Consider the following 26,993-nt stretch of genomic DNA (forward strand, 5'->3'; position numbering starts at 1 on the left):
GGCCGGTGACAACCGGCGAAAAGTCCATGTGGTGACCGGGGGCATGGTCGTCGCGGCTGGAGGAGGCCGGCCCGGTGTTGGAGGAGTCGGCGTTGGTCGACTGGGCTGGCGGCCGCCCCGTCTGGGCTGTAGCTGCAGTGCCTGGGCCCGCTGCTCGAAAGCTCGGGCGTAGTACATGGCCGTCTGGAGGTCGGGGGGATCCCGGAGCTCGACGTCCACGCGAATATGGTCCGGCAGACCGCCCACAAACAACTCGGCACGCTGAATCCCGGAGACGCTCGGCGCGTGGCACGCCAGGGCCTGGAAGCGGTCGGCGTAGTCCTGAACCATGGAGGTGAACTGTAAAGGCCGAGGGCCGCCAGGTGGCTCCCGCGGATAGGAGGCCCGAACCGGAGAAGACAGAGCTCCCGGAAGCGCTCCCATGGTGGCATGCCGCCTTCGTCCTGCTCGAGGGCGTAGTACCAGGTCTGCGCCGCGCCGCGGAGATGATAGGACGCGAGCCAGGTACGATCCGACACGAGTGTCCATTGTTCGCGAAAGAACTGCTCGCACTGGTTGAGCCAATTGAGAGGATCCTCCGTGCCCTCGTAGGTGGCGAAGTCCAGTTTGGCGAAGCGAGGGGGTGTCGGACCGCCGTGCCCGGGGGTGGCTGCAGTCGGCGGCAGCGAGTGTGCCGGGTCGGGGATCTCCGGGGCGTAGGTCGCCGAGCCGGAGGGATGGTCAAACCGGAGGGAGGGCGTCGGGTGCTCCGGCGCCGTGGTATACACCAGGGCTGGCAACGAGCCGGCCGCTCACGCGGGAATTGGCGATGGCGATGGCGGAAACTGCACCTGGTGCAGGGGCCGACCCGTGGGCCTGGGCGCGGGTGGTGATGTAGTCGACGGTGGCGGCGCCTGGAGAAGCTGCGGCGCCGTAGCCAGCGTCGAGGTAGCCGGCGGGGGCGCCTGGAGAAGCTGCTGGGGGGTCCCCCAGCGGTACGGTGGCGGCCGGCCACGCGGGCCAAGGGTTCCCCGTGGTTGGGTAGTGCTACAGCAGCAGCGGCGGCGGGGGTGGCCCTCCGTAGGGTGACTGGAAGGCCGGGGCGGCCCACGGAAGCGGCGGCGGCCCGTAGGCGGTGGTGGCGACGCTCGGCGGTGGGGGCTGGTTCCCGGCGAGGTAGAGGCTGATGCCTTTGACCGCCTGGACGAGCTCCCGAAGGGTGCCTGAGACCTCCTTGGGCGAGAGGATGGGGGGCGGCTCTACCGCGGTGGCGGTCGGCGCTGTCGGGGTGGCCGTCCCGGATGTGAGCGCCGGCATGGACGCGGACGGGGTGGGCGGCAGCGTAGGTGAGGCGATGGTGTTTGGCAGCGGCGGCGGTGATGGAGGAAGCGACATGATCGAGCTGGTGTCTCTGAATACCAAATTGGTAGGACTAGGGTTCCTACCGACTCTACTGCGTAGGTTGTAGGGGCAAGGAGGGAGTGGACGCGGCGAGGAACGGGCGCGCCGGCGGCAGGGCGCCATCGCGGCTAGGGTTGAGGGGGGCGGCGGCTTGGCTGCGGTGGCTAGGGTTTCCGGCTCCTCTAGGAGCCAGGCAACAAAAGATAATAATAGTCTTTATTGCTTGATCTCAAAACGATGTCTTACATGAGTATTTATAACTTTAGCCTAAGATAACTTTCCTAAGATAACTTGTGGGCCAAGCCCCTAATACTAATGCCCGGTGGGTCTCTTCCTAGTATAGACCAAGCCGGTCATAACATTAGTGTTGAAAGTCAAAACAATACAAGGGCACTATTAACAACAGAATCAGATTTGAACACAAATTTACATAAACAAGATTTCAAACTTAATAATCAGTATCAAACAGAGTGCTACAAATACATCATCTTGCATATCAAATATACTTCGTATACATCAATATCTTCCACAACTTTAAAGGAATATTAGCTTCCTCTGCCACAGAGTTGTCCAGTCCACATATTACATTTGATTGTTGCTATTATAACCACAACTTCTGCCACCTCCTGAAAATTCTGGTCGAACCAACAATCATTCACATCATTACAATAAACTTTGAAAACACAATGAAAATCAGAAATATCATAAACTAGAAGGAAGAACCAATGGTTTTCTTGGCATACTCACCACAATATCATGTGCACAATGATGAAGAACAATACGTACACAAATTACTAAAATGCAAAACCTTCAAGATCATGTTATTGATTAAGATGCACATAATAAGTAACACCTCTAATTAAGAGCATGTCATTTTTGAAAATGAAATTGCAAACAGTTCATTGTACAGTAAAGTACCATTCTAGACTGGCAACCATAGCTGCTACTAAGTGATTCAAAGCTCTGCATAAGTGGAAGAAGCCTAAGCTCGGGCTTGTTTGAGTGGACTACTAGTACCTCAGAAAATTGATCCCACACCTGCGATCTTTTCTTCATCTGCCTTCTTCTACGTCGTTCATCCATTCCCTTCCTTTTCTGTTCATACTCCTCTTTTCTTTCTTTCTTTTTCATAAACTTGAATCTCCTCAGTCATCTCAACATCACCTACTCCACCAGATTCAACCATCTAAAAGTCAGTAACAAAATTAGAATTCATGGGATCATTCTTCTATACAGATTCAAGGCAATAAGAATTAACAAGAATTTCAAAATATAAGTTACAATTAACATCAGTAAGATACTAATAACAAATACTAGTAGAACCCTGATTCTCCACTAACATCATACGGAGATCTTTGCAGAATAAGCAAAAATGAAACAAAAAGTAACCAACAGTACAGACAGTGCATCCAAGTTAGCATGTACATACAGAAAAATGCACAAAGAATGAAACAAAATTCGAGACGACTAATGAGAGAGGGGGGTTATTACATTGACTGACTGCTCAGTTTCTGCCGTGGAAGACGTGGTGGCGAATAGGAGAAGACACCTCCGAGATGCCAAGGTGGGCCGACGGTCGCCCGCTGAGTTGCCGGTGTGGAGAGTTGGGATGATGTCGAAAGCTCGAAGCTCGAACCGAAGGTGGGTGGGCGCTGGGCGGACGGATGTGCGACGGCTGGTCCATGTCCTCCTCTGATCATCTGCTTCCTTGCGTGCAGCGAGTCCAGCAACGGCGCGACGGTCGGCGGTCAGTGAGAAGGCGAGGGCGGAGATGCGGAAGATGCCAGCCGCCACGGGAGTTGGCGTCGGGGGTGGCCGGGTGGGGGAGAAGATGCAGTGAGCAGTGGCGCCGGCGGCGTCTAAGCCGCTCAGATGAGTAGCGGCGGCGGCGGCTGAGTCGGGGTGGTAGAGCAGGCGGTTAGGTCTTCTAGTCTTGCGTGCGTGCGTGAGGTGCGGGGCTGCGGGCTAGGTCCAGGCCTCGTGGGGTGGGTGGGCTTGTACTGGGCCGGAGGCGGGGAGAGTTTGGGCTGGAAGTTTCGGCCATTTCGGTTAACAAGGTAAAATACCGGATGGACCACCCCTATTCTTTTGTACACAGTGGAAAAATAATCGAAATTTGGGTTTTTTTGCGGGGTGAAATTTGGTTTATTCGGCTTCGGTTCATTTTTTGGTTACTCGATTTTTATACCCATCCCTATTCATATATTCTATCAAAAAATAAAGAAACGAAAACACTAACGCCCATATATATGGGCGTTACCCAACTTGCCCACACGCCTGAATCGTCGTTCACTATCTTTTGCACGAATCTTGACACGAAAAGGTGGATTTGGTGTGCCACATAGGACGGGGCTGGTGTGTGGGCGTTGGAGAGTTTGCCCACACACCCGCACCACACACAGCCACCAACTAGGTCATGCGCATATGGGCGAACTGCTTTTCGCCCACACGACACTACTACCTTTGTGGATGGCAACTGCAGTTACGCGAACGTGGCAACTCGGTACACACATGGTAACTGTGACTCTTTACTACACGGCAACTGCAGTTACGTGAACATGGCAACTCGGTACACACACATGGCAACTGTGATTCTTTACTACACGGCAACTGCAGTTGCGAGTACATGGCAACCAGATAAACACACATGGCAACTGTGATTAACAATACATGGCAACTATGGTTGGACCACACGTGGCAACTAGGTAAACACACATGGCAACTACTGTTTTGATCATATGTGGCAAATAGTTAATCACACACGGCAATACGATTTGATTACACGCAGCAACTATCATAAATTAGACATGGCAACTATAGTTAATCAAAATAGATAGAGTTGCCATACTTTTACAACTACACTTGCCATCCCGGATAACTACATCTGCCAACCAGGATGGCAACTAAATCGTCATCCCGCGGGGTACCTAACGTAGCTGCGTCAGGACGTGTGGGCATTTTTGCTTCGTGCCACACGCATGGGGTGAAGATGAGTAATACTTGTTGGCCGTGTGGCACGAAGTAGTCGCGCCCACACATGTGGGCAATTCTAATATCCGCCCACACACAGCCCGTGTGGGCTGCCTCTTGCTCACACCATACACGGTGTGTGGGCGCATGTCGTATATGCCACACGTGTGGCAGTTACCGGCGTCCTAAAGAAAACATACAATGGACAGAGATACTCATCTAGGACTAGTTGCGCAGGTGCGGACTCATCTTGACATCCATGTTGTGAACGCGGGAACGGAGATGGAGCAGCAACCTACTCCCTATATTCTGGAGTTCTCGCATTGTTGCTTCGAAGAGCGCCGCCAATACAAGGACAAGCCCAACATCACCAACATAGAAGGAAAAAAAAGATCGAAAGCCTGCAACTATGTGACAATAAACACGCAACGGTAGATGGAAGAAGGCAAAAAAAGATTTTTGACTCACCGTACTCCATTAGACATGGAGATCTGAACCCCCAGGAGTTCTTGGCCTCGATAAAGGCAACTGATGTCGCCTTCCTCGCCAAGACCCGCGTCATCAGTGCGCCATCTTTGGAGGTCTAGGTCGCATCTATTGAGAATGTGGAAGAAGAGATTTTCGACGCTTCGCTACTATGAGAGAAGTGTGACTCGCCGTCTTTGATGTATCTAGATGGCAACTTGCGGGGCGCCGACGATGCAGGAGCCTCGCGGAGTAGGAGAGTGAGGATGCAGAACGACGACGATGGAAGGGATGGCACACGAAGTGGGAGGTGAGAAATTGTAATGTTCCTCACAAACAATGTACTAATTATTACAAATGAATAAAGTTGGAGTTTGTTTTCAAAAAAAAGGGGGAGATGGGACTGGTAAGGTCTTGGCGTTTGATGCATGGTTAAATCAATAAAAATTTGACACCCCGTGTATGAAACTGTAAATTTTGCCTCCCTGACTCCCAACGCACCGTTCACATTGATATTTTTCTCCGTCACTGGCTGCTGCTGGCCCGACGTGACATAATTTATGCAATATTTGATTAGAATTCCTAGTTTTATTACATTACATATACTTACAGTAAAAAATAAAAACAATTAAATGAACCTTGAAAAACCATAGAAAATTTAGAGTCGGAATTTTAGCGTTCACAAACAATTGGTTTTTCCAACTATCCTGTGCATATGACCTAAGCTTGTACCTAGGTCCTATAATATATTTAGTTTATGTATTTTGAAATATTATTTGAGAGACATCTTGTTATTGTTGTACATAGAAACAATGATACACATGTAGTTGCAACAAAATATTAGTAGATTGTGTGTGTTACGACCATCACTTCACCTTATAGAGAATGTCATACACTACCAAGCATCAACACACGATGTTTTCTTGCATAGGGTTTGTCGCCTCGTTGGCTTCATTGTACAATCCCGAACATTTTTTGAAATTAGTGAACACTTTTCGTACTCATGAATATTTTTTTGAACCAGATGATTAATTTTTCGAATTCATAAAAAGTTTTTAAAAATTGTGATAATTTTTAAAACTCACAAACATTTGAAAATTTACGAATATATTTTGATTTTATGAAACCTTTTTGAATCCACAAACTCTATTTTGAATAATATTTTCAAATTCCTGAACATCTTTTTAAATTCTTTTTTCAGATGATTAATAGATAAATTCCTCACGTCCAGAAATTTATTTTAGAATTTTTGGGGTTCCATAACTTGCGTTAGCTACAGATTACTACAGACTGTTCTGTTTTTGACAGATTCTGCTTTTCTTGTGTTGTTTGCTTATTTTGATGAATCTATGGCTAGTAAAAGAGTTTATAAGCCATAGAGAAGTTGGAATACAGTAGGTTTAACATCAATAAAAATAAATAATGAGTTCATTATAGTACCTTGAAGTGGTGTTTTGTTTTTTTTTGCTAACAAAGCTCACGAGATTTTCTATTTTGAGTTTTGTGTTGTGAAGTTTTCAAGTTTTGGGTAAAGATTTGATGGATTATGGAACAAGGAGTGGCAAGAGCCTAAGCTTGGGGATGCCCATGGCACCCCAAGGTAAAATTCAAGGATACCAAAAAGCCTAAGCTTGGGGATGCACCGGAAGGCATCCCCTCTTTTGTCTTCGTCTATCGGTAACTTTACTTGGAGCTATATTTTTATTCACCACATGATATGTGTTTTGCTTGGAGCGTCTTGTATGATTTGAGTCTTTGCCTTTTATTTTACCACAACCATCCTTGCTGTACACACCTTTTGAGAGAGACTCACATGATTTGAAATTTATTAGAATACTCTATGTGCTTCACTTATATCTTTTGAGCTATATAGTTTTTGCTCTAGTGCTTCACTTATATCTTTCAGAGCACGGTGGTGGATTTGTTTTATAGAAACTACTGTTACCTCATGCTTCATTTATATTATTTTGAGAGTCCTTTAGAACATCATGGCAATAATAAAAACTTTCATATAAGTGCATTGAATACTATGAGAAGTTTGATACTTGATAATTGTTTTGAGATATGCAGATGGTGATATGAGAGTCATGCTAGTTGAGTAGTTGTGAATTTCATAAATACTTGTTTTGAAGTTTGTGATTCCCATGGCATGCACGTATGGTGAACTGTTATGTGATGAAGTCGGAGCATGATTTATTTATTGATTGTCTTCCTTATGGGTGGCAGTCGGGGATGAGCGATGGTCTTTTCCTACCAATCTATCCCCTTAGGAGCATGTGTGTAATACTTTGTTTCGATAACTAATAGATTTTTGCAATAAGTATGTTAGTTCTTTATGACTAATGTTGAGTCCATGGATTATACACACTCTCACACCATTGCTAGCCTCTCTATTATCTCGCAACTTTCGCCAGTACCATAAACCCACCATATACCTTCCTCAAAACAGCCACCATACCTACCTATTATGGCATTTCCATAGCCATTCCGAGATATATTGCCATGCAACTTTCCACCGTTCCGTTATTATGACACGCTTCATCATTGTCATATTGCTTGCATGACCATGTAGTTGACATCGTATTTGTGGCAAAGCCACCATTCATAATTCTTCATACATGTCACTCATGCATCATTGCACATCCTGGTACACCGCCGGAGGCATTCACATAGAGTCATATTTTGTTCTAAGTATTGAGTTGTAATTCTTGAGTTGTAAAGTAAATAAAGTGTGATGATCATCATTATTAGAGCATTGTCCCAAGTGAGGAAAGGATGATGGAGACTATGATTCCCCCACAAGTCGGGATGAGACTCCGGACGGAAAAAAGGCCAAAAAGAAATAAAAAAAGAAGGCCCAAAAAATGAGAGAAAAAGAGAGAAGGGACAATGCTACTATCCTTTTTCCACACTTGTGCTTCAAAGTAGCACCATGTTCTTCATATAGAGAGTCTCCTATGATATCACTTTCATATACTAGTGGGAATTTTTCATTATAGAACTTGGCCTGTATATTCCAATGTTGGGCTTCCTCAAAATGCCCTAGGTCTTCGTGAGCAAGCAAGTTGGATGCACACCCACTTAGTTTCTTTTGTTGAGCTTTCATATACTTATAGCTCTAGTGCATCCGTTGCATGGCAATCCCTACTCACTCACATTGATATCTATTGATGGGCATCTCCATAGCCCGTTGATATGCTTAGTTGATGTGAGACTATCTTCTCATTTTTGTCTTCTCCACAACCACCATTCTATTCCACCATAGTGCTATATCCATGGCTCACGCTCATATATTGCGCGAAGATTGAAAAAGTTTGAGAACATCAAAAGTATGAAACAATTGCTTGGCTTGTCATCGGGGTTGTGCATGATTTAAATATTTTGTGTGGTGAAGATAGAGCATAGCCAGACTATATGATTTTGTAGGGATAACTTTCTTTGGCCATGTTATTTTGAGAAGACATGATTGCTTAGTTAGTATGCTTGAAGTATTATTATCTTTATGTTAATATTAAACTTTTATCTTGAATCTTTCGGTTCTGAACATTCATGCCACAAAAAAGAAAAATTATATTGAGAAATATGTTAGAAAGCATTCCACATCAAAAATTCTTCTTTTATCATTTACTAACTCGAGGACGAGCAGGAATTAAGCTTAGGGATGCTTGATACGTCTCCAAACGTATCTATAATTTTTGATTGCTCCATGCTATTATATTATCTATTTTGGATGTTAATGGGCTTTATTTTACACATTTATATCATTTTTGGGACTAACCTACTAACCGGAGGCCCAGCCCAAATTGTTTTTTTTTCCTATTTTAGGGTTTCGAAGAAAAGGAATATGAAACGGAGTCCAAACGGAATGAAAACTTCGGGAATGTGATTTTCTCAACAAACGTGATCCAGGAGACTTGGAGTGGCCATCAAGAAACAAGGGAGGAAGGCACGAGGCAGGGGGCGCGCCTACCCCCCTGGGCGCGCCCTCCACCCTCGTGGGCCCTCCGTTGCTCCAATGGCATACTTCTTCCTCCTATATTTATCCACGTACCCCCAAACATCCAGGAGCGCCACGAAAACCTAATTCCACCGCCGGGAACCTTCCGTACTCGAGAGATCCCATCCCGGGGCCTTTTCTGGAGCTCCGCCGGAGGGGGCATTGATCACGGAGGGCCTCTACATCAACTCCATGGCCTCTCCGGTGATGTGTGAGTAGTTTACTTCAGACCTACGGGTCCATAGTTATTAGCTAGATGGATTCTTCTCTCTCTTTGGATCTTAATACAAAGTTCTCCTCGATCTTCTTGGAGATCTATTCGATGTAATCTTCTTTTGCGGTGTGCTTGTCGAGATCCGATGAATTGTGGGTTTATGATCCAGATTATCTACAAACAATATTTGATTCTCCTCTGAATTCTTTTATGTATGATTGGTTTATCTTTGCAAGTCTCTTCGAATTATCAGTTTGGTTTGGCCTACTAGATTGATCTTTCTTGCAATGGGAGAAGTGCTTAGCTTTGGGTTCAATCTTGCGGTGCTCGATCCCAGTGACAGAAAGGGAACCGACACGCATTATATTGTTGCCATCGAGGATAAAAATATGGGGTTTATATCATATTGCATGAGTTTATCCCTCTACATCATGTCATCTTCCTTAAGGCATTACTCTGTTCTTATGAACTTAATACTCTAGATGCATGCTGGATAGCGGTTGATGTGTGGAGTAATAGTAGTAGATGCAGAATCGTTTCGGTCTACTTGTCTCGGTCGTGATGCCTATATACATGATCATACCTAGATATTCTCATAACTATGCTCAATTCTATCAATTGCTCGACAGTAATTCGTTTACCCACTGTAATACTTATGCTCTTGAGAGAAGCCACTAGTGAAACCTATGGCCCCTGGGTCTATCTTCCATCATATTAATCTTCCAATACTTAGTTATTTCCTTTGCCGTTTATTTTACTTTGCATCTTTATTTTTCTTTATCATAAAAATACCAAAAATATTATCTTATCATATCTATCAGATCTCACTCTCGTAAGTGACCGTGAAGGGCTTGACAACCCCTTTATCGCGTTGGTTGCGAGGTTCTTATTTGTTTTTGTAGGTGCGTGGGACTTGAGCGTGATCTCCTACTGGATTGATACCTTGGTTCTCAAAAACTGAGTGAAATACTTACGCTACTTTTCTGCATCACCCTTTCCTCTTCAAGGGAAAACCAACGTAGTGCTCAAGAGGTAGCATGTACACGAAAGTTTACTCGTACAACCATTAATTTTAGCAAGAAGTACCTCCGACTGAACACCATTTACCAGTATGTACCCTAGGTAACTAAAGTTCGTCCATGGATCATATTGTCTGTGATCTCAATAATTTGGATGCATAAACATACTGAACATGTGTATATCTGAATCTTTTTGTGAATTATCTATGAATATTGTTGTGTGATCTATCAATCATTTGGATCCATAGACATGCTGAACTTGTGTGTATATGAATCTTTTGAGTTGTTGATAGTGAATGTCGTCTATGAATATGAACGTGTCCTGTGAACCTGAGTTTGATACGAATGTTTACCTTTTCTGTTGTACTTGTGTGTGAACTTGTTAGTATGCCTACTGTGGGGTATGTGACGTGTGGGTGTCAACGGCACACCTTCTTCCCGAGAAGAATTGCACCAGCTTTGTTAGGGTAGCAATGGCGCATCAGCTCTTTTTAATCTTTTTGCTCTGTCTTGCCCCCTCTCCCGCTTAACCCCTGCCGTAATGTTTTCGGCCTCAAAACAAACATAGTACTGCGTTGTTTTGGGGGCTTGATGAAAAATCAAGTGCTGGTTTATGTAGGTTGGCCCGCCCAGCAAATGGGCTGCTTGTCCACCACGGACTGGGAGGCTAAAAATACAAGTTGTATGGTGCAGAGGCAACTAAAAAAAATGCCCTCGAGAGCCATCCACTGAAGAAAAGAAATTGCTCCTAATGTGCTTCTTCAGTCGTGCCGCCGGCTCCCTCTTTTAATCCAGTTCGCTCGGGGATCTGGTATCATTTTTTTTCAGAGAGCGAACAAGTATCAGCTAGGCCTAGGTTTTGTATTTTAACATGCGTAGCCCACGACATATGGTGACAGTGGTTTCAACTTATTTTTTGAGGTCCATACCGGCCTATGGGCTTTTTTCTTAAAGATCGGCAGCCCAATGTATTTTTTAACTATATTATATATATTTATATTATTACTATTATCGTATATTTTATAGAGACTTATATATACATTATAAAAACATCCCACGTGTTATTAACTTATAAAAGTAAATGTTTAACAGAAGTTGGCAAGGAAAATCCTGGTTGTTTTTGACTCACAGGCAAGGAAAATCCTGGTGATTGCGTACAAAAGCTTGCGAAGATTTTAAGGACCAATTTAATAATAACGCGCCCATTTTTATTTTGAGAAATAACTTGCTAATTTTTTAATTATGTATATAAAAATGTGCTTCTCCGGTTTATTTTTTGATATTAATTGCTCGTTCTAACATAACATTATATATATAACGAGCCCAGCTAATTCGTGTATTTGAAGGAAGTGCAAATGGGCTGGGATTCCTTAGAAAATATAAATGGGCCGCATTGACGCGAAATTATTTTTTCACCCAGCCCAGCAAATGCAGTGTACATTCTAGAAAACATGGGTTAAATATATGCCACATTTTTGCAGGCTGGCATGTGGGCCAATAGGTCAAAGCCTACGCAGGGCGTTGTCAACTTGGTCAACAAATGATTATGACATCCACAGCCATTGAATTTATATCCAACGGCCGGCATGCACCTTCAAGCTCTCGTCTTCTTCCTCCAGCGTCACCGGGACCACCTGGTACGGCCTCCGGCGGCTAGCCGCTCTGCTTAGCACGCATCGCTTCAAAGCGCTACCCCATCGCCGACCAGGCTATCCCTCCACCCCTCCACACCTCCTATTATTCTCCATCGACTGCAGCCCCACGCCACACCAGAACCAGTTATAACCTTTCTTCTCCTCTCAATCTGGGACTCCACTACCGTGTCTTCCCATTTCCGAGTCATTCCCGTCCGGGGCCTCGCCGTCGTCCACTGCCTCGCTGCGCTCGGTGCGGCGTGGTCAACAATCGGGAGTCATTGGATGAGGACTGTATGTGGAGAGCCTGACGGCTGCGACCCACGAGGTCCATGGTCGCACGCATGCAAAGTTCCTCCTTATTAAGCTGGAAAAAAATGTTTCCTCCACCTGACAACTGGGACCCACCGGTTGTATCTTCGCACGGACGGAAGTGCCTCCTTGTTATGCGAAAAAATTTATATATTCCTCCCGTTGACAGCTGGGACCCGTCGGATTTGGTGGCTGACTTGTGGGCCTACTAAGGGGACATCTACGCAGGGCTTTGTCAACTTAATCAACAAATGATTCTAGCAGCTGGACCGTTGGATGTTAATCCAACAGCCGTGCTCCTTCTTCAATCTCTGTTCTTGCTCCTGTCTCCCGTGGGCGGCACCGCGGTTGTGCTGCCGTGCACCCGAACCAGTCAAGTTTCACACTCCTCTCCATCTGCAACTCCACTGCCTCGTCTTCCCCATCTCCGAGTCGTTCTAGTCTGGGGCATCGCCATCGTCCACCGGCCTTGGTGCGCTCGGCACGGTGTGGTCAACGTGGTGAACAACCGAGAGTCATCGGAAGATGACTGTACGTGAGAGGCTGACAGTGGGGATGCACAACGCCCATGGACGCATGCATGCAACGGAACGCGGCGTGGTCAACGTGGTCAAGGAATGACTTCCATCGGAAGTGTACTGTATGTGGAGAGGCTGACAGCTGGGTCCACGGCCGCAGCAAGGAAGTGCCTCCTTATTATGTGGAAAATAATGATTCCTCCACCTGACAGCAGGGACCCACCGGACGGGCCACCGTATTTTGCAAAAAAAATGTTTCCCCCTGACTCTTGGGACCCACCGGACGAGCCACCGTATTTCGCGAAAGAAACGTTCCCCCCGCTGTCAGCTCGGACCCACCGAAAGTGCCTCCTTATTACGCAGAAAAAATGAATACTCCCCTTGCTAGCTGGGACCCACCTTGGTGGGAGGCTGACTTGTGGGCCTAGTAAGTTGACGGGGACGGAGGGCTTTGTCAACTTAGTCAATATGAACGATTCTAGCTCCAGTGACCGTACGATGTCCATCCAACGGCCGTAGTGCTTCTTCAACCTCTGGTCTTCTTGCTCCAACCGCCCAAACCAGCGCCGGTCGTGCTACGTGCTCCTGCCTCCCGTGGCCGGCTGTGATGCCGCGGATCCCTAACCGCCCCCTACTACTCCCACCGCTGGCCAAGCCATCCCTCTACTCACCCACACCCCCTATTATTCTGCGGTGACGGCAGCCTCACACCGCGGCCGAACCAGTGAGCCCTCATACTCCTCTACGTGTGGGCATCCACTGCCGCGGCTTCCTAGGCTCTACGTCGTCCCCTTCCTAGGCCTCGCCGTCATCCACCGCCTTGGTGCTCTCGACGCGGCGTGGTCAACATGGTCAAGGAACGGCTTCCATCGGACGTGGACTGTACGTGGAGAGGATGACAGCTGGGTCCACGGCCGCAGCAAGGAAGTGCCTCCTTATTACGCAGAAAATAATGATTCCTCCACCTGACAGCAGGGACCCACCAGACGGGCCACCGTATTTCGTGAAAAACGTTTCCCCCCTAATTGCTGGGACCTACCAGCTACATCTTCACACGCAAGGAAGTGCGTCCGGGTAAAAAAAACGATTCGCCCCCCTGACTGTTGGGATCCACCAGCTACATCTTCGCATGCAAGGAAGCGCCTGGCAGTCAGGACCCACCTGGTCGAAGCATACGTAGTGTTGTCATTCTGGTCGCGAACGTGTACGTACATACTGGTCGATGTAGAGGCAAGCACGTGTCGTAGTAGAGGCGCGCACGTAGCATGTATACGTACGTATAGCGGCCAGGGTGCAAGAAAGTAAATACGGCCACGTACGTACATACAGGCGGGGTCTCAAACGCCTACTCGCGCGTACGTACGATCAGGGCTCGTGTACATGGTTGGGTCGGAACGGAGAAACAACGTCGTCGTCGTGTTCATGGGGAGCCAACAGGCTGGGTTGGAACGGAATGCGTCGTCGTGTTCATCTAGAGGGCTTGGACGGAACAGCCGATGGAAACGAGGCCTGGCGTACCGCAGAACGGAGGAAACGGCCTTGTGTTCGACCGGCCATGGTCGAAATGGGATCCTGTTCATCGGGAGGGGTATGGCGTACCGCAAAACGAAGGAAACGGACCTCCTACGGTCGAAACGGGGGTCCTGTTCATCGGGAGGGGTGTGGCGTACTGCAAAACGGAGGAAACGGGCTTATGTTGGAGCGCTACAATCGAAACGGGGGTCCTGTTCATCGGGAGGGGTGTTGCGTACCGCAAAACGGTACTCCACGGGATACTGTTCATCTCCACCGTCGACCCCCTCCATCCTCCACGGGCTACTGTTCATCCACCGTCGACCTCCTCCAGCCTCCACCTGCGACTGTTCATCCACGGGCTCCTATTCATCCAGCCTCCACCGCGCGCAAGTCCACCAGCTACTGTTCAACCAGCCCTCTCCATGTGCTGCTGCTCAACCACCCCTCCATGGGCTACTATTCATCCATCCCTCCAACGTCTACTGTTCATCCAGCCCTCCATGGGATGGTCCTGTTCATCCAGCTCTCCACGGGGTCCTGTTCATCTAGCCCAACCGGCTCGATCAATCGGGGTCCTGTTCATCTAGAGGCAACACCACGGGGTCCTGTTCATCCACCCCCACCGGGAACTGTTCATCCAAACCCCCCAGCAACACTCACTATTCATCCAGAGGCAGCATCGATCGGCTTCAGTTAGCAGCAATAGCGAAGGAATCGCTCGATTGGGTTCAGTTAACAGCCATCGATCGATCGCTCAGGTTCAGTAACGCGTAGCCTGCAGTCTAATCGTTTGGGTTCAGTAGGGGAATGCCTCGCTCGGGTTCAGTTAGAGCCCAACGCCTCGCACCCACACGCGTGCGTGTACAAGAGAAACGCGCAAACCTAAGTTTGATACGAATGTTTACCTTTTCTGTGGTACTTGTGTGTGAACTTGTTAGTATGCCTACTGTGGGGTATGTGACGTGTGGGTGTCAATGGCACACCTTCTTCCCGAGAAGAATTGCACCTGCTTTGTTAGGGTAGCAATGGCGCATTATCTCCTTTTAATATTTTTGCTCTGTCTTGCCCCCTCCCCCGCTCAACCCCTGCCGTAATGTTTTCCGCCTCAAAACAAACATAGTACTGCGTTGTTTTTGGGGCTTGATGAAAAATCGAGTGCTGGTTTCTGTAGGTTGGCCCGCCCAGCAAATGGCCTGCTTGTCCACCACGGACTGGGATGCTAAAAATACAAGTTGTATGGTGTAGAGGCAAGTAAAAAAACGCCATCGAGAGCCATCCACTAAAGAAAAAAAATTCGCTCCTGATGTGCTTCTTCAGTCGTGCCGCCGGCCCCCTCTTTAATACAGTTCGCTCGGGGATCTGGTATCATTGTTTTCTAGAGGGCGAACAAGTATCAGCTAGGCCTACGTTTTGTATTTTAACATGCGTAGCCCACGACATACGGTGACAGTGGTTTCAACTTATTTTTTGAGGTCCATACCGGCCTATGGGTTTTTCTTAAAGATCGGCAGCCCAATGTATTTTTTAACGACATTATATATATATTTATATTATTACTATTATCGTATATTTTATAAAGACTTATATATACATCATAAAAACATCCCACGTGTTATTAATTTATAAAAGTAAATGTTTAACAGAAGTTGGCAAGGAAAATCCTGGTTGTTTTTGACTCACAGGCAAGGAAAATCCTGGTGATTGCGTACAAAAGCTTGCGAAGATTTTAAGGACCAATGTAATAATAATGCACTCATTTTTATTTTGAGAAATAACTCGCTAATTTGTTAATTATGTATATAAAAATGTGCCTCTCCGGTTTATTTTTTGATATTACTTGCTCCTTCTAACATAACATTATATATATAACGAGCCTAGCTAATTCGTGTATTTGAAGGAAGTGCAAATGGGCTCGGATTCCTTAGAAAATATAAATGGGCCACATTGACGCGAAATTATTTGTTCACCCAGCCCAACAAATGGACTGTATATTCTAGAAAACATGGGTTAAATATATGGCACATTTTTGCAGGCTGACATGTGGGCGAATAGGTTGAAGCCTACGCAGGGCGTTGTCAACTTGGTCAATAAATGATTATGACATCTAGAGCCATTGGATTTATATCCAACGGTCGGCATGCACCTTCAATCTCTCGTCTTCTTCCTCCAGCGTCACCGGGACCGCCTGGTCCGGCCTCCGGCGGCGAGCGGATCTGCTTAGCACGCATCGCGGTGAAGCGCTACCCCACCGCCGGTCAGACTATCCCTCCACCCCTCCACACCTCCTGTTATTCTCCACCGACTGCAGCCCCACGCCGCACCAGAACCAGTTATAACCGTTCTCCTCCTCTCAATCTGCGACTCCACTGCCATGTCTTCCCATCTCCGAGTCGTTCCCCTCCGGGACCTCACCGTCGTCCACCGCCTCGCTGCCTCGGTGCGGCGTGGTCAACAAACGAGAGTCATCAGAAGAGGACTGTATGTGGAGAGCCTGACGGCTGGGACCCACGAGGTCCATGGTCGCACGCATGGAAAGTTCCTCCTTATTAAGCTGGAAAAAATGTTTCCTCCACCTGACAGCTGGGACCCACCAGCTGTATCTTCGCATGGAAGGAATTGCCTCCTTGTTATGCGAAAAAAATTATTCCTCCCGTTGACAGCTGGGACCCGTCAAATTTGGTGGCTGATTTGTGGGACTACTAAGCAGACGTGTACGCAGGGCTTTTGTCAACTTAATCAACAAATGATTCTAGCAGCTGGACCATTGGATGGTAATCCAACAGCCGTGCTCCTTCTTCAACCTCTGTTCTTGCTCCTGTCTCTCGTGGGCGGCACCGCAGCTGTGCTGCCGCGCACCCGAACCAGTCAAGTTTCCCACTCCTCTCCATCTGCAACTCCACAGCCCCGTCTTCCCCATTTCCGGGTCGTTCCAGTCTGGGGCCTCGCCGTCGTACACCGACCTTGGTGCGCTCGGCATGGTGTGGTCAACGTGGTGAACAACCGAGAGTCATCGGAAGATGACTGTACATGAGAGGCTGACAGTGGGGACGCACCACGCCCATGGACGCATGCATGCAACGAAACGCGGCGTGGTCAACGTAGTCAAGGAACGACTTCCATCGGAAGTGTACTATACGTGGAGAGGCTGACAGCTGGGTCCATGGCTACAGCAAGGAAGTGCCTCCTTATTACGCGGAAAATAATGATTCCTCCACCTGACAGCAGGGACCCACCGGACGGGCCACTGTATTTTCCGAAAAAATGTTTCCCCCCTGACTGCTGGGACCCATCGGACGGGCCACCGTATTTCGCGAAAAAACGTTCCCCCCGCTGTCAGCAAGGACCCACCAGAAGTGCCTCCTTATTATGCAGAAAAAATGAATACTCCCATGCTAGCTGGGACCCACCTTGGTGTTGGGGAACGTAGTAATTTCAAAATTTTCCTACGCACATGCAAGATCATGGTGATGCATAGCAACGAGAGGGGAGAGTGTTGTCTACGTACCCTCATAGACCGAAAGCGGAAGTGTTAGCATAATGTGGTTGATGTAGTCGTACGTCTTCACGACCCGACCAATCAAGCACCGAAACTACGGCACCTCCGAGTTCTAGCACACGTTCAGCTCGATGACGATCCCCGGACTCCGATCCAGCAGAATGTCGGGGAAGAGTTCCGTCAGCACGACGGCGTGGTGACGATCTTGATGTTCTACCGTTGCAGGGCTTCGCCTAAGCACCGGTACAATATTATCGAGGATTATGGTGGAGGAGGGCACCGCACACGGCTAATAGATCTCAAGGATCAATTGTTGTGTCTATGGGGTGCCCCCTGGCCACGTATATAAAGGAGTGGAGGAGGGGGGAGAGGGCCGGCCCCTATGGCGCGCCCTGGAGGAGTCCTACTCCCACCGGGAGTAGGATTCCCCCCTTTCCAAATAGTAGGAGTAGGAGTCAAGGCAAGGGAACAGAGAAGAGAAGGAAGGAGGGGGCGCAACCCTTCCCCCTAGTCCAATTCGGACTAGGACTTGGGGGGGCACCCAACCTCTCCTCTCTCTTTCCCCTAAAGCCCAATAAGGCCCATATACTCCCCGGCGAATTCCCGTAACTCTCCGGTACTCCGAAAAATACCCGAATCACTCGGAACCTTTCCGATGTCCGAATATAGTCATCCAATATATCTATCTTTACGTCTCGACCATTTCGAGACTCCTCGTAATGTCCCCGATCTCATACGGGACTCCGAACTCCTTCGGTACATCAAAACTCATAAACTCATAATATAACTGTCATTGAAACCTTAAGCGTGCGGACCCTACGGGTTCGAGAACAATGTAGACATGACCGAGACACGTCTCCGGTCAATAACCAATAGCGGAACCTGGATGCTCATATTGGCTCCCACATATTCTACGAAGATCTTTATCGGTCAGACCGCATAACAACATACGTTGTTCCCTTTGTCATCGGTATGTTACTTGCCCGAGATTCGATCGTCGGTATCTCAATACCTAGTTCAATCTCGTTACCGGAAAGTCTCTTTACTAGTTCCGTAATACATCATCCTGCAACTAACTCATTAGTTGCAATGCTTGCAAGGCTTAAGTGATGTGCATTACCGAGAGGGCCCAGAGATACCTCTCCAACAATCGGAGTGACAAATCCTAATCTCGAAATACGCCAACCCAACAAGTACCTTTGGAGACACCTGTAGAGCACCTTTATAATCACCCGGTTACGTTGTGATGTTTGGTGGCACACAAAGTGTTCCTCCGGTAAACGGGAGTTGCATAATCTCATAGTCATAGGAACATGTATAACTCATGAAGAAAGCAATAGCAACAAACTAAACGATCAAGTGCTAAGCTAACGGAATGGGTCAAGTCAATCACATAATTCTCCTAATGATGTGATCCCGTTAATCAAATGACAACTCATGTCTATGGTTAGGAAACATAACCATCTTTGATCAACGAGCTAGTCAAGTAGAGGCATACTAGTGACACTCTATTTGTCTATGTATTCACACATGTATTATGTTTCCGGTTAATACAATTCTAGCATGAATAATAAACATTTATCATGATATAAGGAAATGAATAATAACTTTATTGTTGCCTCTAGGGCATATTTCCTTCAGTCTCCCACTTGCACTAGAGTCAATAATCTAGTTCACATCGCCATGTGATTTAACATCAATAGTTCACATCACCATGTGATTAACACCCATAGTTCACATCTACATGTGACCAACACCCAAAGGGTTTACTGGAGTCAATAATCTAGTTCACATCGCTATGTGATTAACACCCAAAGAGTACTGAGGTGTGATCATCTTTTGCTTGTGAGAGAAGTTTAGTCAACGGGTCTGCCACATTCAGATCCGTAAGTATTTTGCAAATTTCTATATCAACAATGCTCTGCATGGAGCTACTCTAGCTAATTGCTCCCACTTTAAATATGTATCCAGATTGAGATTTTGAGTCATCTGGATCAGTGTCAAAACTTGCATCGACGTAACCCTTTACGACGAACCTTTTGTCACCTCCATAATCGAGAAACATATCCTTATTCCACTAAGGATAATTTTGACCAATGTCCAGTGATCTACTCCTAGATCACTATTGTACTCCCTTGCCAAACTCAGGGCAGGGTATACAATAGGTCTGGTACACAGCATGGCATACTTTATAAAACCTATGGCCAAGGCATAGGGAATGAGTTTCATTCTCTTTCTATCTTATGCCGTGGTCAGGCTTTGAGTCTTACTCAGTTTCACACCTTGTAACACAGGCAAGAACTCTTTCTTTGAATGTTCCATTTTGAACTACTTCAAAATCTTGTCAAGGTATGTACTCATTGAAAGACTTATCAAGCATCTTGATCTATCTCTATAGATCTTGATGCTCAATATGTAAGCAGCTTCACCGAGGTCTTTCTTTGAAAAACTCCTTTCAGACACTCCTTTATGCTTTGCAGAATAATTCTACATTATCTCCGATCAACAATATGTCATTCACATATACTTATCAGAAATGATGTAGTGCTCCCACTCACTTTCTTGTAAATACAGGCTTCACCGCAAGTCTGTATAAAACTATATGCTTTGATCAACTTATCAAAGCGTATATTCCAACTCCGAGATGCTTGCACCAGTCCATAGATGGATCGCTGGAGCTTGCATATTTTGTTAGCACCTTTAGGATTGACAAAACCTTCTGGTTGCATCATATACAACTCTTCTTTAATAAATCCATTAAGGAATGCAGTTTTGTTTATCCATTTGCCAGATTTCATAAAATGTGGCAATTGCTAACATGATTCGGACAGACTTAAGCATAGATACGAGTGAGAAACTCTCATCGTATTCAACACCTTGAACTCATCGAAAACCTTTTTGCAACAATTCTAGCTTTGTAGATAGTAACACTACTATCAGCGTCCGTCTTCCTCTTGAAGATCCATTTAATCTCAATGGCTCGCCGATCATTGGGCAAGTCAATCAAAGTCCATAGTTTGTTCTCATGCATGGATCTCATCTCAGATTTCATGGCCTCAAGCCATTTCGCGGAATCTGGGCTCATCATCGCTTCATCATAGTTCGTAGGCTCGTCATGGTCAAGTAACATGACCTCCAGAACAGGATTACCATACCACTCTGGTGCGGATCTCACTCTGGTTTACCTACGAGGTTCGGTAGTAACTTGATCTGAAGTTACATGATCATCATCATTAGCTTCCTCACTAATCGGTGTAGTAGTCACAGGAACAGATTTCTGTGATGAACTATTTTCCAATAAGGGAGCAGGTACAGTTACCTCATCAAGTTCTACTTTCCTCCCACTCACTTCTTTCGAGAGAAACTCCTTTTCTAGAAAGGATCCATTCAAAGCAACGAATATATTGCCTTCGGATCTGTGATAGAAGGTTTACCCAACATTTTCTTTTGGGTATCCTATGAAGACGCACTTCTCCGATTTGGGTTAGAGCTTATCAGGTTGAAACTTTTTCACATAAGCATTGCAACCTCAAACTTTAAGAAACGACAGCTTAGGTTTCTTGCCAAACCATAGTTCATACGGTGTCGTATCAACGGATTCAGATGGTGCCCTATTTAACGTGAATGCAGCTGTCTCTAATGCATAACCCCAAAACGATAGTGGTAGATCGGTAAGAGACATCATAGATCGCACCATATCTAATAAAGTACGGTTATGACGTTCGGACACACCATTACACTGTGGTGTTCCAGGTGGCGTGAGTAGTGAAACTATTTCACATTGTTTTTAACTGAAGGCCAAACTCGTAACTCAAATATTTTACTTCTGCGATCATATCGTAGAAACTTTTATTTTTGTTACGATGATTCTCCACTTCACTCTAAAATTCTTTGAACTTTTCAAATGTTTCAGACTTGTGTTTCATCAACTAGATATGCTCATATCTGCTCAAATCATCTGTGAAGATCAGAAAATAATGATACCTGCCGCGAGGCTCAATATTCATCAGACCACATACATCAGTATGTATGATTTCCAACAAATCTGTTGCTCGCTCCATTGTTCCGAAGAACGGAGTCTTAGTCATCTTGTCCATGAGGCATGGTTCGCAAGCATCAACTGATTCATAATCAAGTGATTCCAAAAGCCCATCAGCATGGATTTTCTTCATGCGCTTTACACCAATATGACCTAAACGGCAGTGCCACAAATAAGTTGCACTATCATTATTAACTTTGCATCTTTTGGTTTCAATATTATGAATATGTGTATCACTACGATCGAGATCCAATGAACCATTTTCATTGGGTGTGTAACCATATAAGGTTTTATTCATGTAAACAGAACAACAATTTATTCTCTTACTTAAATGAATAACCGTATTGCAATAAACATGATCAAATCATATTCATGCTCAACGCAAACACCAAATAACACTTATTTAGGTTCAACACTAATCCCAAAAGTATAGGGAGTGTGCGATGATGATCATATCAATCTTGGAACCACTTCCAACACACATCATCACTTCACCCTTAACTAGTCTATGTTCATTCTGCAATTCCTGTTTCGAGTTACTACTCTTAGCAACTGAACCAGTATCAAATACCGAGGGGTTTCTACGAACACTAGTAAAATACACATCAATAATCTGTATATCAAATATACCTTTGTTCACTTTGCCATCCTTCTTATCCGCCAAATACTTGGGGCAGTTCCGCTTCCAGTGACCAGTCCCTTTGCAGTAGAAGCACTTAGTCTCAGGCTTAGGACCAGACTTGGGCTTCTTCACTTGAGCAGCAACTTGCTTGCCGTTCTTCTTGAAGTTCCCCTTCTTCCCTTTGCCCTTTTCTTGAAACTAGTGATCTTGTCTACCATCAACACTTGATATTTTTCTTGATTTCTACCTTCGTCGATTTCAGCATTACGAAGAGCTTGGGAATCATTTCCGTTATCCCTTGCATATCATAGTTCATCAAGAAGTTCTGCTAACTTGGTGATGGTGACTAGAGAATTCTGTCAATCACTATTTTATCTGGAAGATTAACTCCCACTTGATTCAAGCGCTTGTAGTACCCAGACAATCTGAGCATATGCTCACTGCTTGAGCTATTCTCCTCAATCTTTTAGCTATAGAACTTGTTGGAGACTTCATATCTCTCAACTCGGGTATTTGCTTGAAATATTAACTTCAACTCCTGGAACATCTCATATGGTCCATGACGTTCAAAACGTCTTTGAAGTCCCGATTCTAAGCCGTTTAAGCATGGTGCACTAAACTATCAAGTAGTAATCATATTGAGCTAGCCAAATGTTCATAACATCTGCATCTGCTCCTGCAATAGGTTTGTCACCTAGCGGTGCATCAAAGACATAATTCTTCTGTGCAGCAATGAGGATAAACCTCAGATCACGGATCCAATCCGCATCATTGCTACTAACATCTTTCAACTTAGTTTTCTCTAGGAACATATCAAAAATAAAACAGGGGAGCTAAACACGGGCTATTGATCTACAACATAGATATGCTAATACTACCAGGACTAAGTTCATGATAAATTAAAGTTCAATTAATCATATTACTTAAGAACTCCCACTTAGATAGACATGCCTCTAATCCTTTAAGTGATCACGTGATCCAAATCAACTAAACCATGTCCGATCATCACGTGAGATGGAGTAGTTTCAATGGTGAACATCACTATGTTAATCATATCTACTATATGATTCACACTCGACCTTTCGGTCTCCATGTTCCGAGGCCATATCTGTTATATGTTAGGCTCGTCAAGTTTAACCTGAGTATTCCGCGTGTGCAACTGTTTTGCACCTATTGTATTTGAACGTAGAGCCTATCACACCCAATCATCACGTGGTGTCTCAGCACGAAGAACTTTCGCAACGGTGCATACTCAGGGAGAACACTTGTACCTTGATAATTAGTGAGAAATCATCTTATAAAGCTACCGTCGAACTAAGCAAAATAAGATGTATAAAAGATAAACATCACATGCAATCAAAATATGTGACATGATATGGCCATCATCATCTTGTGCCTTTGATCTCCATCTCCAAAGTATCATCATGATTTCCATCGTCACCGGCATGACACCATGATCTCCATCATCTTGATCTATATCAATGTGTCGTCACATGGTCGTCTCGCCAACTACTGCTCTTGCAACTATTGCTATCGCATAGCGATAAAGTAAAGCAATTATTTGGCGCTTGCATCTTATGCAATAAAGAGACAACCATAAGACTTCTGCCAGTTGCCGATAACTTCAACAAAACATGATCATCTTATACAACAACTTATATCTCATCACGTCTTGACCATATCACATCACAACATGCTCTGCAAAAACAAGTTAGACGTCCTCTACTTTGTTGTTGCAAGTTTTACGTGGCTGCTACGGGCTGAGCAAGAACCATTCTTACCTACGCATCAAAACCACAATGATAGTTTGTCAAGTTAGTGCTGTTTTAACCTTCTCAAGGACCGGGCGTAGCCACACTCAGTTCAACTAAAGTTGGAGAAACTGACACCCGCTAGTCACCTGTGTGCATAGCACGGCGGTAAAACCAGTCTCGCGTAAGCGTACGCGTAATGTCGATCCGGGCCGCTTCATCCAACAATACCGCCGAACCAAAGTGTGACATGCTGGTAAGCAGTATGACTTATATTGCCCACAACTCACTTGTGTTCTACTCGTGCATATTACATCAACGCATAAAACCTGACTCTGACACCACTGTTGGGGAACGTAGTAATTTCAAAATTTTCCTATGCACACGCAAGATCATGGTGATGCATAGCAACGAGAGGGGAGAGTGTTGTCTATGTACCCTCGTAGACCGGAAGCAGAAGCGTTAGCACAATGCGGTTGATGTAGTCGTACGTCTTCACGGCCCGACCGATCAAGCACCGAAACTACGGCACCTCCGAGTTCTAGCACACGTTCAGCTCGATGACGATCCCCAGACTCCGATCCAGCAGAATGTCGGGGAAGAGTTCCGTCAGCACAACGGTGTGGTGACGATCTTGATGTTCTACCATCGTAGGGCTTCGCCTAAGCACCGCTACAATATTATCGAGGATTATGGTGGAGGAGGGCACCGCACACGGCTAATAGATCTCAAGGATCAATTGTTGTGTCTATGGGGTGCCCCCGGGCCACGTATATAAAGGAGTGGAGGAGGGGGGAGAGGGCCGGCCCCTATGGCGCGCCCTGGAGGAGTCCTACTCCCACCGGGAGTAGGATTCCCCCCTTTCCAAACAGTAGGAGTAGGAGTCAAGGCAAGGGAAGAGAGAAGAGAAGGAAGGAGGGGGCGCAGCCCTTCCCCCTAGTCCAATTCGGACTAGGCCTTGGGGGCGCCCAACCTCTCCTCTCTCTTTCCCCTAAAGCTCAATAAGGCCCATATACTCCCCGGCGAATTCTCGTAACTCTCCGGTACTCCAAAAAATACCCGAATCACTCGAACCTTTCCGATGTCCGAATATAGTCGTCCAATATATCGATCTTTATGTCTCGACCATTTCGAGACTCCTCGTCATGTCTCCGATATCATCCGGGACTCCGAACTCCTTCGGTACATCAAAACTCATAAACTCATAATATAACTGTCATTGAAACCTTAAGCGTGCGGACCCTACGGGTTCGAGAACAATATAGACATGACCGAGACACGTCTCCGGTCAATAACCAATAGCGGAACCTGGATGCTCATATTGGCTCCCACATATTCTACGAAGATCTTTGTCGGTCAGACCGCATAACAACATACGTTGTTCCCTTTGTCATCGGTATGTTACTTGCCCGAGATTCGATCGTCGGTATCTCAATACCTAGTTCAATCTCGTTACCGGCAAGTCTCTTTACTCGTTCCGTAATACATCATCCTGCTACTAACTCATTAGTTGCAATGCTTGCAAGGCTTAAGTGATGTGCATTACTGAGAGAGCCCAGAGATACCTCTCCGACAATCGGAGTGACAAATCCTAATCTCGAAATACGCCAACCCAACAAGTACCTTCGGAGACACCTGTAGAGAACCTTTATAATCACCCAGTTATGTTGTGATGTTTGGTGGCACACAAAGTGTTCCTCCGGTAAACGGGAGTTGCATAATCTCATAGTCATAGGAACATGTATAAGTCATGAAGAAAGCAATAACAACAAACTAAACGATCAAGTGCTAAGCTAATGGAATGGGTCAAGTCAATCACATCATTCTCCTAATGATGAGATCCCGTTAATGAAATGACAACTCATGTCTATGGTTAGGAAACATAACCATCTTTGATCAACGAGCTAGTCAAGTAGATGCATACTAGTGACACTCTGTTTGTCTATGTATTCACACATGTATTATGTTTCCGGTTAATACAATTCTAGCATGAATAATAAACATTTATCATGATATAAGGAAATAAATAATAACTTTATTATTGCCTCTAGGGCATATTTCCTTCACTTGGTGGGAGGCTGACTTGTGGGCCTACTAAGTTGAAGGGGACGGAGGGCTTTGTCAACTTAGTCAATATGAATGATTCTAGCTCCAGTAACCGTACGATGTCCCTCCAACGGCCGTAGTGCTTCTTCAACCTCTGGTCTTCTTGCTCCAGCCACGCAAATCAGCGCCGGTCGTGCCGCGTGCTCCTGCCTCCCATGGCCGGTTGTGATGCCGCGAAGGCCTCACCGCCCCCTACTACTCCCACCGCTGGCCAGGCCATTCCTCTACTCACCCACACCCCCTGTTATTCTGCGGCGACAGTAGCCTCACACCGCGGCCGAACCTGTGAACCCTCATACTGCTCTACACGTGGGCATCCACTGTCGCGTCTTCCCCGGCTCCGCGTCGTCCCCTTCCTAGGCCTCGCCGTCGTCCACCGCCCTGGTGCTCTCGGCGCGGCGTGGTCAACGTGGTCAAGGAACGGCTTCCATCGGACGTGGACTGTACGTGGAGAGGCTGACAGGTGGGTCCATGGCCGCAGCAAGGAAGTGCCTCCTTATTACGCAGAAAATAATGATTCCTCCACCTGACAGCAGGGACCCACCGGATGGGCCACCGTATTTCGTGAAAAAAACGTTTCCCCCCTAATTGCTGGGACCTACCAGCTACATCTTCACACGCAAGGAAGTGCGTCCGGGCAAAAAAAACGATTCGCCCCCCTGACTGCTGGGATCCACCAGCTACATCTTCGCACGCAAGGAAGCGCCTGGCAGTCGGGACCCACCTGGTCGAAGCATACGTAGTGTTGTCATTCTGGTCACGAACGTGTATGTACATACTGGTCGATGTAGAGGCACACACGTGTCGTAGTAGAGGCGCGCATGTAGCATGTACATGTACGTACAACGGCCAGGGTGCAAGAAAGTTAATACGGCCACATACGTAGATACGGGCGAGGTCTCGAACGCCTACTCGTGCATACGTACGGCTAGGGCTCGTGTACACGGTTGGGTCA

At 46.3% G+C, this 26,993-nt stretch overlaps 1 protein-coding gene across 1 annotated transcript in view; it reads right to left on the bottom strand.

Moving 5' to 3' along the window:
• Positions 1-1,747: 1,747 nt before the first annotated feature.
• The window catches only part of LOC125519225, a 39,308-nt gene continuing 14,062 nt past the window's right edge, over positions 1,748-26,993 (bottom strand). Inside the window, exons 2-3 of the mRNA XM_048684096.1 lie at positions 2,872-3,345; positions 1,748-2,566 (exon numbers count right to left, since the gene is read on the bottom strand). Coding sequence (XP_048540053.1) covers positions 2,480-2,566; positions 2,872-3,345 — 561 coding nt within the window. The 3' untranslated portion in view covers positions 1,748-2,479. The remainder of the gene's footprint in view (positions 2,567-2,871; positions 3,346-26,993) is intronic.

Source organism: Triticum urartu, chromosome 7 (genome assembly GCF_003073215.2).
Source record: "Triticum urartu cultivar G1812 chromosome 7, Tu2.1, whole genome shotgun sequence".
NCBI lineage: Eukaryota > Viridiplantae > Streptophyta > Magnoliopsida > Poales > Poaceae > Triticum > Triticum urartu.